The sequence below is a fragment of the Atta cephalotes genome (assembly GCF_000143395.1).
Source record: "Atta cephalotes unplaced genomic scaffold scaffold00038, whole genome shotgun sequence".
Lineage (NCBI taxonomy): Eukaryota > Metazoa > Arthropoda > Insecta > Hymenoptera > Formicidae > Atta > Atta cephalotes.
In genome coordinates, this window is record NW_012130102.1 from 2,646,592 (window position 1) to 2,658,556 (window position 11,965).

General features: G+C 35.1%; 1 protein-coding gene across 1 annotated transcript; it reads right to left on the minus strand.

Annotated features, from left to right (window-relative positions):
* Nucleotides 1–8,383: 8,383 nt before the first annotated feature.
* LOC105621967 lies at nt 8,384–11,212 on the minus strand. The gene is made up of 2 exons (XM_012203400.1): nt 11,027–11,212; nt 8,384–8,566 (listed from the first exon to the last, which is right to left on the minus strand). The coding sequence occupies exons 1-2, from the start codon at nt 11,210–11,212 to the stop codon at nt 8,384–8,386; spliced, it is 369 nt and encodes a 122-aa protein (XP_012058790.1).
* Nucleotides 11,213–11,965: the final 753 nt, after the last annotated feature.

Sequence of the window (11,965 nt, forward strand, 5' to 3'; positions counted from 1 at the left end):
AATCTTAAAAATTAGATCCATAGTGATTTTTTGAAAAAAAAAATTGTTATCTCGGCTCCTAATAATCGGGGGATAATCATTTTTTTTTAAATTTTGCAGAAAAATGTCAGCTATTGAATGCTTCATACAATATAATGTATATTAATGGAATTATTTCATTTTTTTATACGAAAAAGAGATATTCACTTTTCAATGTCGTTTTATAATAATTTAACTGCAAAAAGTTATTTTGTTACTAAGTTAACATGATAGTGCAACTCTTGAAAAATCATCCCTGTAAATTTCTGTACGACTGTTCAAAAATGAAGAAATTAAGTTTTCTATAGAAAAGTTTTTAATCAACAAATGACTTTTTTCAAAAACTAATAAACATGTCAGGATCGTTCAGGGCTAGATTTATTCGTCATTATGAAGGCTTCATTTTATGAGAATTTCAAAATTTCAAAATTCAAAATTTCAAAATTTCAAAGAGAATTTTGCGTTTAAATCTCAATGAACACAGAGCGAGTGAAAAAAAGATCTTTTTTGATATTTTTTATTTTTTCTTAACTAATAGGTTGATTTTAATGTTTCACGTCTCATTTTGTATTTTGAATACCTACATTTTTCATACCGAACTTTTTTCTATTCAATATCTTTCGTTTTAAAAGAAAAACTTGTTTTTTGCAACTATTTGATTTTTTTCGCATATTTTCTTCACAAGTCTCGAATCTCAATCATACACATTTTTTTTCTGATAAAATTCTTTCGAATATTTTCGTGAAGAGAAATGCTGGTTTATAATTTTTTTCCGATAAAATTCTATTTCTATTGAATTATTACTGAATTATCTTGCTATTCGAATTTATGCAGGAAGTATTTTAACGCGCATGAAAAATCGTGAACAATTAAATGTTAAACTCATTAACTGTTATGTTTTAACATGATTTATTCTGGGAAGGGTACATTATTACTACAATTTATTAAAACAAATTTATGTTATTTAGAATTATCCTCGTTCCTTTTGCCGAGGACCGCCGAGCGGCTCAGATTGTCGAGAAAGCATTTTCGGTCACTTGAAATAAGCGACTAATGTGAAAAGAATCGCTATCTCGTTCACTGTTGGCGCACCGAAGGCGAGCACACATGTATGAACTCGTGCTTGAATGGTTAACGGTTTCGTCAAACTGCCGTCTGATTTTGTGTCGCTACCTTCAACGCAGAGTTCTTGGCTGAGTACTCAGGAACTTTAAACAATTAAAGTAATAATTGTTTAAAGTTCCTGAGTTTAAAGTTCCTGAGTAATTAAAGTAATAATAATAATTTAAATAACATTTTTCTATTTTTTTCAACATAAATTTCTATTGAGACAATTAATTTATTTTTACATTCTAAAAATTCTTTTATATAATTTTTTAGATTTAAATTATTAATTTTTTTGTGATTATGGACTTCACACTATATGAAATTATGTCTCGGTGAAATAAAAAAATAGTTTATTCACATGCTATAGCTTATGACCTGCTAAACAAATAAGTTTTAGCGCAAAAAAATGAACAGTTTTCTTGTTCGATTCAGTTTACAGTCGCTGACCATAAAATACGTAATAGCTTCTAAATGGCTGACCTAAAATAAATAAAATTATATTTTGAAAAGATTCAGTAAGGACTATAAAAAAATGAAAGAAAAAGTGGGGGGTCTCACTTAAAAAATTCGAGTTAATTTTATCCTATCTTGAACCCAAAGTCAAATTGAAGCCAGCGGCTAGGCATTTTTAAACTATATTTTTAACTCTAACTTTTATTTAAAATATTTTTTTATAAAACTTATAGTTTTGCCGTCTCGGAATATTTTATGTTCCTCATATGATGATTATATATAGTGAACGGCATATGCAATAGGAGTCTGTCCCGTGTGTGTGTGTGTGTGTGTGTGTGTGTGTGTGTGTGTGTGTGTGTCCGCGCGCGTGTGTGTGTGCGCGCGCGAGCGTGTGAGGGGTCAGGGAGGAGCAAGTGCACAGATATTAGGGTCATCTCTCGGCGCGGGGGATGACGGGGGAAGGAAAAGCACAAGAGAAGGGGGTTTGTTCCTTCTCTCTCCAATCTATTATCTTCTCTCTCCCACCTATTGCGGATCTATTATTCACGCTCTCTCTTCCTCTCGTTGCGCTCTCTTTTTCTTTTAAGATTTAATTTTATTAAATAGATATGATATTTATGAAATATGACTTAACAATTATAATAATATTTTTATTAATATAATTTTTATTAATATAACTAAAAAAGGGTCAAGCGCATTTTCTTATCAACTAGTTTAATATTCATTAAATCATACTACTAAATCATTATTATTAACTAATTTTTAACTACAAGGAAAGGAAAGGGAGAGAAATTAAAACATATTATATATTTAAAAAAAATCTCGTATTTTATTTTTAAACTTGATATATTTTTTTTTTGGCATTGCGATCACCAATTGTATATTTTAAATACATTCTGTAATGCATAATTCTTAACATGATTTCCACATCGCACGGTAATGGTAATATTCAGATTTCGTAAAGAATTTATGTCTTCGTAATCAATATCGAGGGTCTCAATGGTCAAGTTGTCGCTATCGAGTATATCAGCCATTGGCATTTTTCACGTCCTTTAACGTATACGAGAGACTTATTATCATCATTCTTTTCCGCACCAATTACAGCCATCGTAATCATGTGTTTCACCATGTTGTACGGTATCATCCCGTACGGGATGATGGGGTATCTCCCCATTGCAATCCATGGTGATAAGCACTCAACTAAGAAGCGCAATATTTTTCTGATTTTGTCAAGAAATTCCATGACATGGGACATGTAAAAATGTAAAGAGAATGGCTCCTTTTCTCAATCGTCACTTCCTTCACGATAAATTTCTTTCCAACGATAAATATAATATAAAATAAAAATTCTTGCAGATTCACAAACGTTGGTATATGGTAGTCATGATGAATGATTTTTCGAGACTATGCTCGAATGCAAAAATCTTTTTATCTGTTATATTGAAAAGAGGGGAGAGGCTATTTTTTTTTTGGTGACGATAATTTACTTAATTTTGCGTACTACGTTGGAGAATAGATTGTATTCGATCATGCGGTCATGTATGATAAAACAATAGGCGGTAGTATTCACTGATACATTTTCTTTGAATTCAAATTGAATTCTAATACATCCACGGTGCCACTCTTGACAGACTCGTTTTGTCGCGAGCAGTCAATGATTACTAGAGGAAAGAGATTCCTAAAAGAATCTGTCTTGAATAATGTTTCACTACTTTCTTTTGAAATTTGATAGTAAGATGTACGGAAATGTATAAATATATCGTACAAAATAGCAGTTCTGCGTTTGTCGAAGTCCAGATTCAGATCATCGTATGGAAACAATTCAGAGTTCAGATGGAGTTTCACGTTGGTTAATTTACAATTGTTGAGGCAAATTTTATGAGTTACTATGTTATTTTTTCTGTTAGTCTGCAAAGCAAAGGTGACATATCGCGGCTTCTCGAGCTGAGTAGCCGTCTTGATAGCTCATAAGTGCTTCGTCGTGCTCGGCAATAGAGGATACTCGTACTATGAACGGAAACTCATATTCAGATATCGTCCGCTCTCCAAGAGACACACAGCATAGTTTATTGACTTCATTTAACGTGAGGCATTCGCAACTGTATCTTGAACAATTCAAGTTTCGGCTCTGTCGCTGGATCTCCTACAATGCAATTGTTGTCATTGCGCGCTCGTATCAAAATCAATTCGTGACACGCGTTAATCACTGCATGTTTGTAATCTTCGCAAAAGCCCAACAACATGCCCAACGGTACATAAAAATTAAAATATCCGTCACATGTTATTACTCTTTTCACGATCTGATCAAACACCGGATGCGGAAATCCGGCATTCTCAATACGAAGTCATCTGAATACGATGCATAGTCCTTCATAAGACTAGTCACTTCAACGTTTCTGTATGATCTTAGTACCATTGAGTTCGTATCGAATTTTGTCAAACGACATGCAATTATTTCCAAGCGTTGGCTGCCGATCTGCATTTTTTTGGTTTGACAATCTTCAATCTTCCTTATCTTATCGCTATGTTCAAACGTGGTGTTGACGTACGGATTGTACATGTGAGTCTTAATCCTGACGATGCGATCGTCAAAGATTGGCTCTCCTTCAATATTCAAGATATCAGTCACCTCAGATCTTTCATATGATAAAGCCCAAATATTATAAAAATTTAATGTTTGATACAGTGAGTTTTTTTCTATTAGACGATCGAATGTTTTTGATCGCTATCGTCTCTCTTGTAAAAATGACTCTCTTTGCCTGCTCGTTCAAAACAAGCATATCTTTATCGTTGTTATCTCCATATATGTAATCTAATGGTGATCTCTTTTTCGCAAAAATTGAGCAATCGTCCGTTTTTATCTACAACGTGAATTGTCAGATCAGTACGATAATTGGAAGGTAATTGATCTGTGTCGGTCTTTCTGATATCTTATATCTTGTGACACGCTCGGTGAAAATTCATGTATCGTGTGCACTGATTTATCGTTGCTGTATGCGCGGTCATTGCATTCAATACGAATGATATTTATTTTGATGATATTTATCGATGATATTTATTTGATTCGAGCCACTTTTGCACGCGATTCGATGAAAACCCAACAACAATCCAATATTGTGTGGTGAAATTTACTCGATAAGCACATTTGATCTCACTCTTCATGGCATGGTATTGGCATGGTATTGGCATGAATACTCTTCATTCTCTTTCACAACATTATTAGGATGAAATTGTAAAATTGCATGTTTTAGATAGTTGTTTATGTCATATATTTCGTACGATCCTTCGGGAATTACAATTTCTTTGTCATCTTCGTCAAAGTAAAACTTATTATTCGAGGAATTTATTATACATTAGATATCGTATGATAAGTTTCAAAGTCAGACCAAGTTCGTAATCGTCATCAAATCTACCGGAAAGTAGCAGTCCGTGAGGACATTACTCTTACTGATAAGCGTAAATATCAGTGACATGTTTGAATAAATACTGAGTTGAAAGAGTGCAATGTCAATTCTTAAATTGATCGTTAACCGTTTATAAAAATTGTAGACACAGTTGTCTGCAGTTACTTTGATTATAACATTGATAAGGCGTGCGATTATACTCGATTTGCATTACATCTAAATATCGCATCATTCCTTCGGCAGTTGAAGATTGTCGAAATTATCAAAGTAAACAACACGATTTCCCTGCTTCGCGTACGCCATTCAATGAATACCTGGTCCATCAGCATTATCCAAATTTACGATACCGCTCTCGTTTCGATACACTCCCCCTGTTGGTAAGATACGTATAAAATACCTCTAAAATATATGGAATACGTTTTGCTATTTGTTGCAGTTGTATGTTGGTAGTTATATTTTTTGATATTTTTATCGTTTCTTTTGATGTTTTTTTTAATTTTTTAAATCTTTTTCATTGAAACTCCTTGTCCAGATTCTTTCTTGTCTAAAGACTACTTGTACGGAGCAAGGTAAACTCCATGATCTTTCATGACGCGATTATGACGTTTCAGTTCATCCAACTGACGTTGCGCGGCTTTATTGTCGTTTATAGCTTTTGTAATTCCTCCGTGCTGCCGACCAACGAGTCGACGTCTTCCAACAGCAGTAGAATAGGTATGATGCCGCCACGTTTTTGCGGTAATATTCGTTTATTCATCGGGTTTTTCTTCTTTTTCATTTTCAAGCCCATATCAATTTTCATTTTGACTTTCATAGCCACCCAAACAGCTAAGGCAGCAGCTCTCTCTCCAAAAGTCGAATTTTTCGCGGTAATCCGTTTCTGCGCCTCGTCAGCGAGTATTTTGTCAGCTACGTGTTTGAGATCTTTGTTTTGCGAATAAGCTATGTCGTAATCACGACATGCTGCGTCTAACGGATTAATGCCTCGATCGCCTTTAGCCAATCGGTTTTTTAAATGCGTACCTGAACCACAAAATTGATATCCGGAAATATACAACTCGATCGAAAGTGCGTGATTTAAAAAATCACAGCCCTTTTTTGTCGACATTCTACAATTTTTTATAATTGGTGCTCGATTATTGATAAGAGATCGATGGCTGGACAAATTATAATATTTCAAGCACCGATGATGTTGCTCAATCTCTGTATCAGTTTTTATATGCTCGGGTAATCTGTCCCACAGTTGATCTATATAATTCTTAAGCTCTCGTAGTAAAATAATTTTCGATATATATTCCAACTCTTTAGCGGTTAAATTATGTACATCACAGTTGTCTGACACGATAAGAAGCATTTTGAATACTAACCGTTTTGCGCACTTCTATAAATAGATTTTTTCTCGATCCGGTCTACAATTTGTATTAGTATCGTGAAGGGAGAAGATATAAAATTCGATATGTGAACATCACAACCGATCAAAGTGACTAATGTTGATAATAAAGTACAAATTGAAAAAGAAGTACGCAAGCATGGAAACATGCTACCGATTTCTATACGCCATTCATCTGCGGTTCATCGAACTGTAAAACAAACATGTTGATAAGTTTGCTGGTAAGTCCACATGATTTACGCTTCGAGAACATATACGTGTACTCGAAGTCGTTGCAACAATCAAAATAACGATATTTGAAGAATTTATTTTGACATTGATTGAAGAAATCGATTATTTTACATTTTCCAATAATAGCGATGTAGTTTCACCAAATGAGGCACTTCCAAATTCCATTTTCTGTCACGCGGACGTCGATTGTTTCTATCTGTGTCAAATGTATGCAAAGATACCGAAGCATTTCATACGCGATAATGCAAATTTGTTGATCCTATTCAAACAGGATGGCACCAATCTGAAACATGTATACACTGACCATGTCAACACCGACATGTCTTACGAGGGTTTCTGCGAACTGTGTCGTTGCTGCTGGCAACAAAAGTATGGATTCATAGTAATAGATAAAGACAGTGCGTTTATGAATGGGCTAACAGGAGAGGATTTAATGAATTTGATTAATGTGTTAGTCGTTGTTGATGCCAACTATGAAACATCTTCCTCTTTCAAATGCAAATGGATAATAGCAAAGAGCTTAAGGATTGTGAGAGGATAGCGAAACAAATTGCAAAAACGAGTGATTCGATTCGTAAAAAGTATCATGCTTTAAAAACTAAAATAAAGGAAGATATAACGTTGGAGAAACATTTTAAACCCATCGTAGTATCTTTAAAACAGATTGTCGAAAACACTGATGAGGAATCTCAACCGATTAAGAAAGAAGCTAATGTTGCGAAGGATAGAAATATTAAGAAAAGAAAACCAGAAGAAAATGAAAAAGATGATGAACATGATAATGATGATGATGATGATGATGGCGATAATTTCAGGATGGATAATTTATGACTTCAATTAATACTGTTGTCAAAATAAAAACAACGTATACAAGAGTCGAATGTCGGATTCCAATTATGCGTAACCTGAAACAAATTATCATACGAATGTTCACACGTTCTATCAGCCGAAGACGTTTATGAAACGCCCAATGAGCCGCTTGAAACGTTAGTTAAACAATATTGCAAACGCGACAAGTTTGTGAAGATTTCCATAATCAATTGGGACCATTTGGACAAAAATATAACTTGCTTCTCGATAAAGAAAAGATGATCGATTAGTTTATGGCGTATACTTCAGTAAGAACGGTACGATGCTCGGTGATAAATAGTTCGATATAGACACGAATGATTTTGTGATCGTAGATAGAGTAAAGATACGCCTGGGTTATATCAATTAATTTTCAAAAGAATTCCCGATGACACTATTTACACAGAGAATGATAAATTAGCATATAAAAGTATATTATTAGCAACGAATGCTCATAGATGCAATCATAAAACGGATAATCCAATATTGGATAAGAAAGGATATAAATATAAGAATATAACAGCACCCTTGGTATCAGGTAAAATACAAGTTGGAACGGGTATATCATGCGTCTGGAAACTAAACAACAAGTCAGGTAAAAATGTTGGAAAAGATATAACACCACGACTCTAAATGACAATAAAATCGATTATATTCATTGGGGCAATCCTAACTAGCTAGTAGATCGTCTTCGATTGTTTGAGGTCTCGCGTCAAGCAAATCACAATGCCAATGATAATGAAATATTATTTATTCGAGGAGCTTCGTGAAGTTGACTTGATTGTAAATTAAAACGAGGATACGCAATCATTTTTATTCGACTTCGAAATATCAACCAACAACGTTTACGTCAGACCTTTGTAATATTTTGCGCATTATATCACGATAAAAAAATAAAACGTGTCTGAGAAAAAATCTCGAAAAGTGACGACTAGAAGAACTTCACGCTCCGGCGAGAAAAAATTTTCCACGCAGACACGTCATAGTTTACGGATACGATGATCTGTGGCAGGTTGATGTGATTGAGATGCGCCCTTACACACAATTCAATAAAGGTTACCAATATATTCTCACTGTTATCGACGTATTGAATAAGTATGCATGGACCGTACCTCTCAAAACAAAAAAATGAAACTGAGATGGCTATAGCGAAGATAATTCGAGATAATGGAAGATGTCTGAAAAATTTGCAACCGAGAAAAGAATTTTACAATGCAAACGTATAAATACTCTTGAAAAAACACATCATAAATCATTATTCAACATATTTTGTAATGAAGGCGTCAGTCGTCGAACAATTCAATCGTACGTTGGAGAACGATAGGTGGAAACAATTTATGCGCAATGAAATTATAAATGGATCGATTTGCTATCGCGTCTAGTGTCGGAGTACAACGCGCGAACTATCAATATGCGACCCATTGACTCCTACGATCGCCGACAAACTCTTAACACTCTGTACAGTAGCGTAAAGACACTTCCGCGATTCAAAGTTGGTAATTCGGTACGTATGAATAAATTCAAGACAATCTTTGAGAAAGGTTACACCCCAAATTGGCCTACGAAGGTGTTTAGAATCGTCAAAGTACAGAGACATTAATCGTGTCACGTATTTTCTAGAAGATTACCGCGGAAAACCGGTCCTGAAGGATTTTACGACCTGAAGGATTCTACGACTATGAGTTGCATCGCGTTGCTAATTCCGACGTATATCTAATTCAAAAGGTGTTGCGTAAAAAAGGAGACAAAGTTTATATAAAATGGCTAGGATTTGATAATTCACACAACTCTTGGATACATAAGGATAATGTGTTATAAAAAAAAATAAAACTTGTTATAAAATTTATTACAAATTGTTTAATTATTTTTTCTCTTTATAAATATATTATACACATATTATACGCACACAGACATACATACAACATACATACATACATATACATATATATACGTACGTTCATACATACATTCATGAATACACGTATATACGTACATATGTACATATATATGTATTAGATGTACAACTTTGCTTCCGCCGTTTTCCTATAGATGGCTTTAGCGGTAAGTGGTGGTCAAAATAAATAGATCATAGACGTCACACAATAAACTTGGGCATCTGTCAACATAACCCCATAGAAACATTAGTCGATTTGTGTCTGCATCATAAAGTTATTCTCGATTGAAAATCAGTTTACGAGCCAAATTCTCGTCATTTGCGGGAGGTTTTAATTTTTTGCTTCAATATGAAGAAATCTGCGGCTGAGACTCATCGAATGCTTTCAAATACTTATGGTGAGGCCGCTATTAGTGAAAGAACGTGAGTAGTTTCAACGCTTCAAGAACGGTGATTTTGAAGTCCAATGTCTCATGCTCTGTATTTGGTGGGACCAGCTCGGCTTAGTGTATTATGTATTATGTTAAAACCGACTGAAACAATCACAGACGATCGGTATCGAACGCAATTGATGCGTTTGAGCCGAAAGACAAACGGCCGTAATACAACGAGGGACACGATAAAGTGATTTTGCAGCATGACAATGCTCGACCCTATGTTGCGAAAGTGGTCAAGACATACTTGGAAACGTTGAAATGGGAAGTTCTACTCCACCCGCCGTATTCTCCAGACGTTGCTCCCTCTAATTATCACTTGTTTCGATCAATGGCACACGGCCTGGCTGACCAGCACTTCCGATCTTATGAAGAAGTAAAAAATTGGATCGATTCGTGGATAGCCTCAAAAGATGACCAGTTTTTTCGACGCGGGATTCGTACGCTACCCGAAAGGAGAAAGTAGTGGCCAGCGATGGACAATACTTTGAATCATAAATGTATAATCAGTTTTTTACAATAAAGCCTCGAATTTCGGAAAAAAACGGCGGAAGCAAAGTTGTACACCTAATATTTATTAAATATATATTAAATATATACTTATTAAATATACTTATTAAATATATATATTATATATACATATATTATATATACAATACTATATACAAATTTATTTACACCGGTAATGTTCCCATGGTAGCGTGTCGGAGGAATCTGACATGATATATGAGAGATTCTTATCATTGTGCGGACTTAGAGTGATTTTTGTTTCCGAAGTCGTGTACACTTCGTGCAATTTTGATCTAATGCACGACATTTCGATTGCGTCGTTCAAGCCTCGAGTATAATTCTCGAACATTATGATCTTGCCACAACGTTGCTCTTGACATCCTTTATCTTTTTCGTGTCCTTCTTTCCTTGTACATGTAAAGCGTTTTCGCTCTAAGCTGAATTCAGTTATGATGGCACCATTGTTCTCGTCTTTCATGAGATCAGGAACTTTTTTATTTGCGGAATATCGTATAGGTTATCGATAGAGTAATCACTCGTGTCAAATCTATTTATATCATGTTTCATAATGTGTATCCATCGTCATTCCACGTGATATATGAGACTGTCAGTATCGGTATAATAATAATACATACATACATAATTTTACATTTATCGCGAAACAGCGATGCATGTACATACTCATGGTGAAAATCATACAAATATATTTTAGGATATCGAGGATGTACATACCTACGTATATCGGTTTGCCAAATTTTACCTCGAGTTTGCGCATTTCTATCGCGACCAGATTCTCCGAAAAGATGTTACAACTATGAAAATTCGATTTCGCGATCATTGCCTTTGCATCGTATCTCCCATTCCAACACGTTAAAAGTCGCACGTCGACGTAATTGCGCACATTTTCCATGGTTTCTTCCATGGTTTTGCCGAAAACGCGTTATTCATTAGTTTGTATAAATTTTTCTCGAACTCATTATTCGCGCGAGTTCTAAAATTTGTGTTAAGTTCGATATAGCTCACGAAGCCATGAAGATGCGCGAATTGTAATGTCGTAATATATGATGGATCTTTGTGATGCGGAGACTGTGGCGATTACATTGAAGTAGATTACGATAATGAATCACGTAAAACTTTTTATCGTATAACGTAGCGAGAAGCTTGTTTTCTCGCTTGCAGGGTGATTTCTCGCATGTTGAGCAAAATGATAAATCCGCGTGAATATCATGGAAATGTTGTGGATACTTCAAGTCCACTTCGAGAAGCCTGTCGAGGAATCTAACGCGACATGCATAACGTTAAAATTTTCTACATCATCGACCCATCGAAAATCAGCGTATGGGAATGATTGACACATTGCCCAACCGTACAAGTTATTAACGTCGAAATACATAAGATATTGATGGTTTCGATGGGTCGTACGATTACATGTATTTGTTGTTAGCCTGCGCATACCGTATTGGAACACTGACGTAGACCGCGTATACCGCGCTCGACAAACATGATCATGTCGATGTCTGTGAACAGTTCAAATTTTACACATGTATGTTTTAATGACATCCCACGTGAAGCCCGGTAAAGTAATATTACGCAGTGTCGAGCCCATAACTCGCGACGCAACTATCGCGGAAATTCTCGAATATGCTGGCTAACAACAAGACATCTGTTTTTAGAC

Bases quoted from the DNA above. Each gene is read 5' to 3' on its own strand.
- LOC105621967 (XM_012203400.1), bottom strand. From the start codon at position 11,212: ATGGAAGAAACCATGGAAAATGTGCGCAATTACGTCGACGTGCGACTT. The intron at 8,567-11,026 runs GTAGGTATGTAC...TTTTGTTTTGAG, and splicing joins AATTTGGCAAACCGATATAC to AGGTACGGTCCATGCATACT.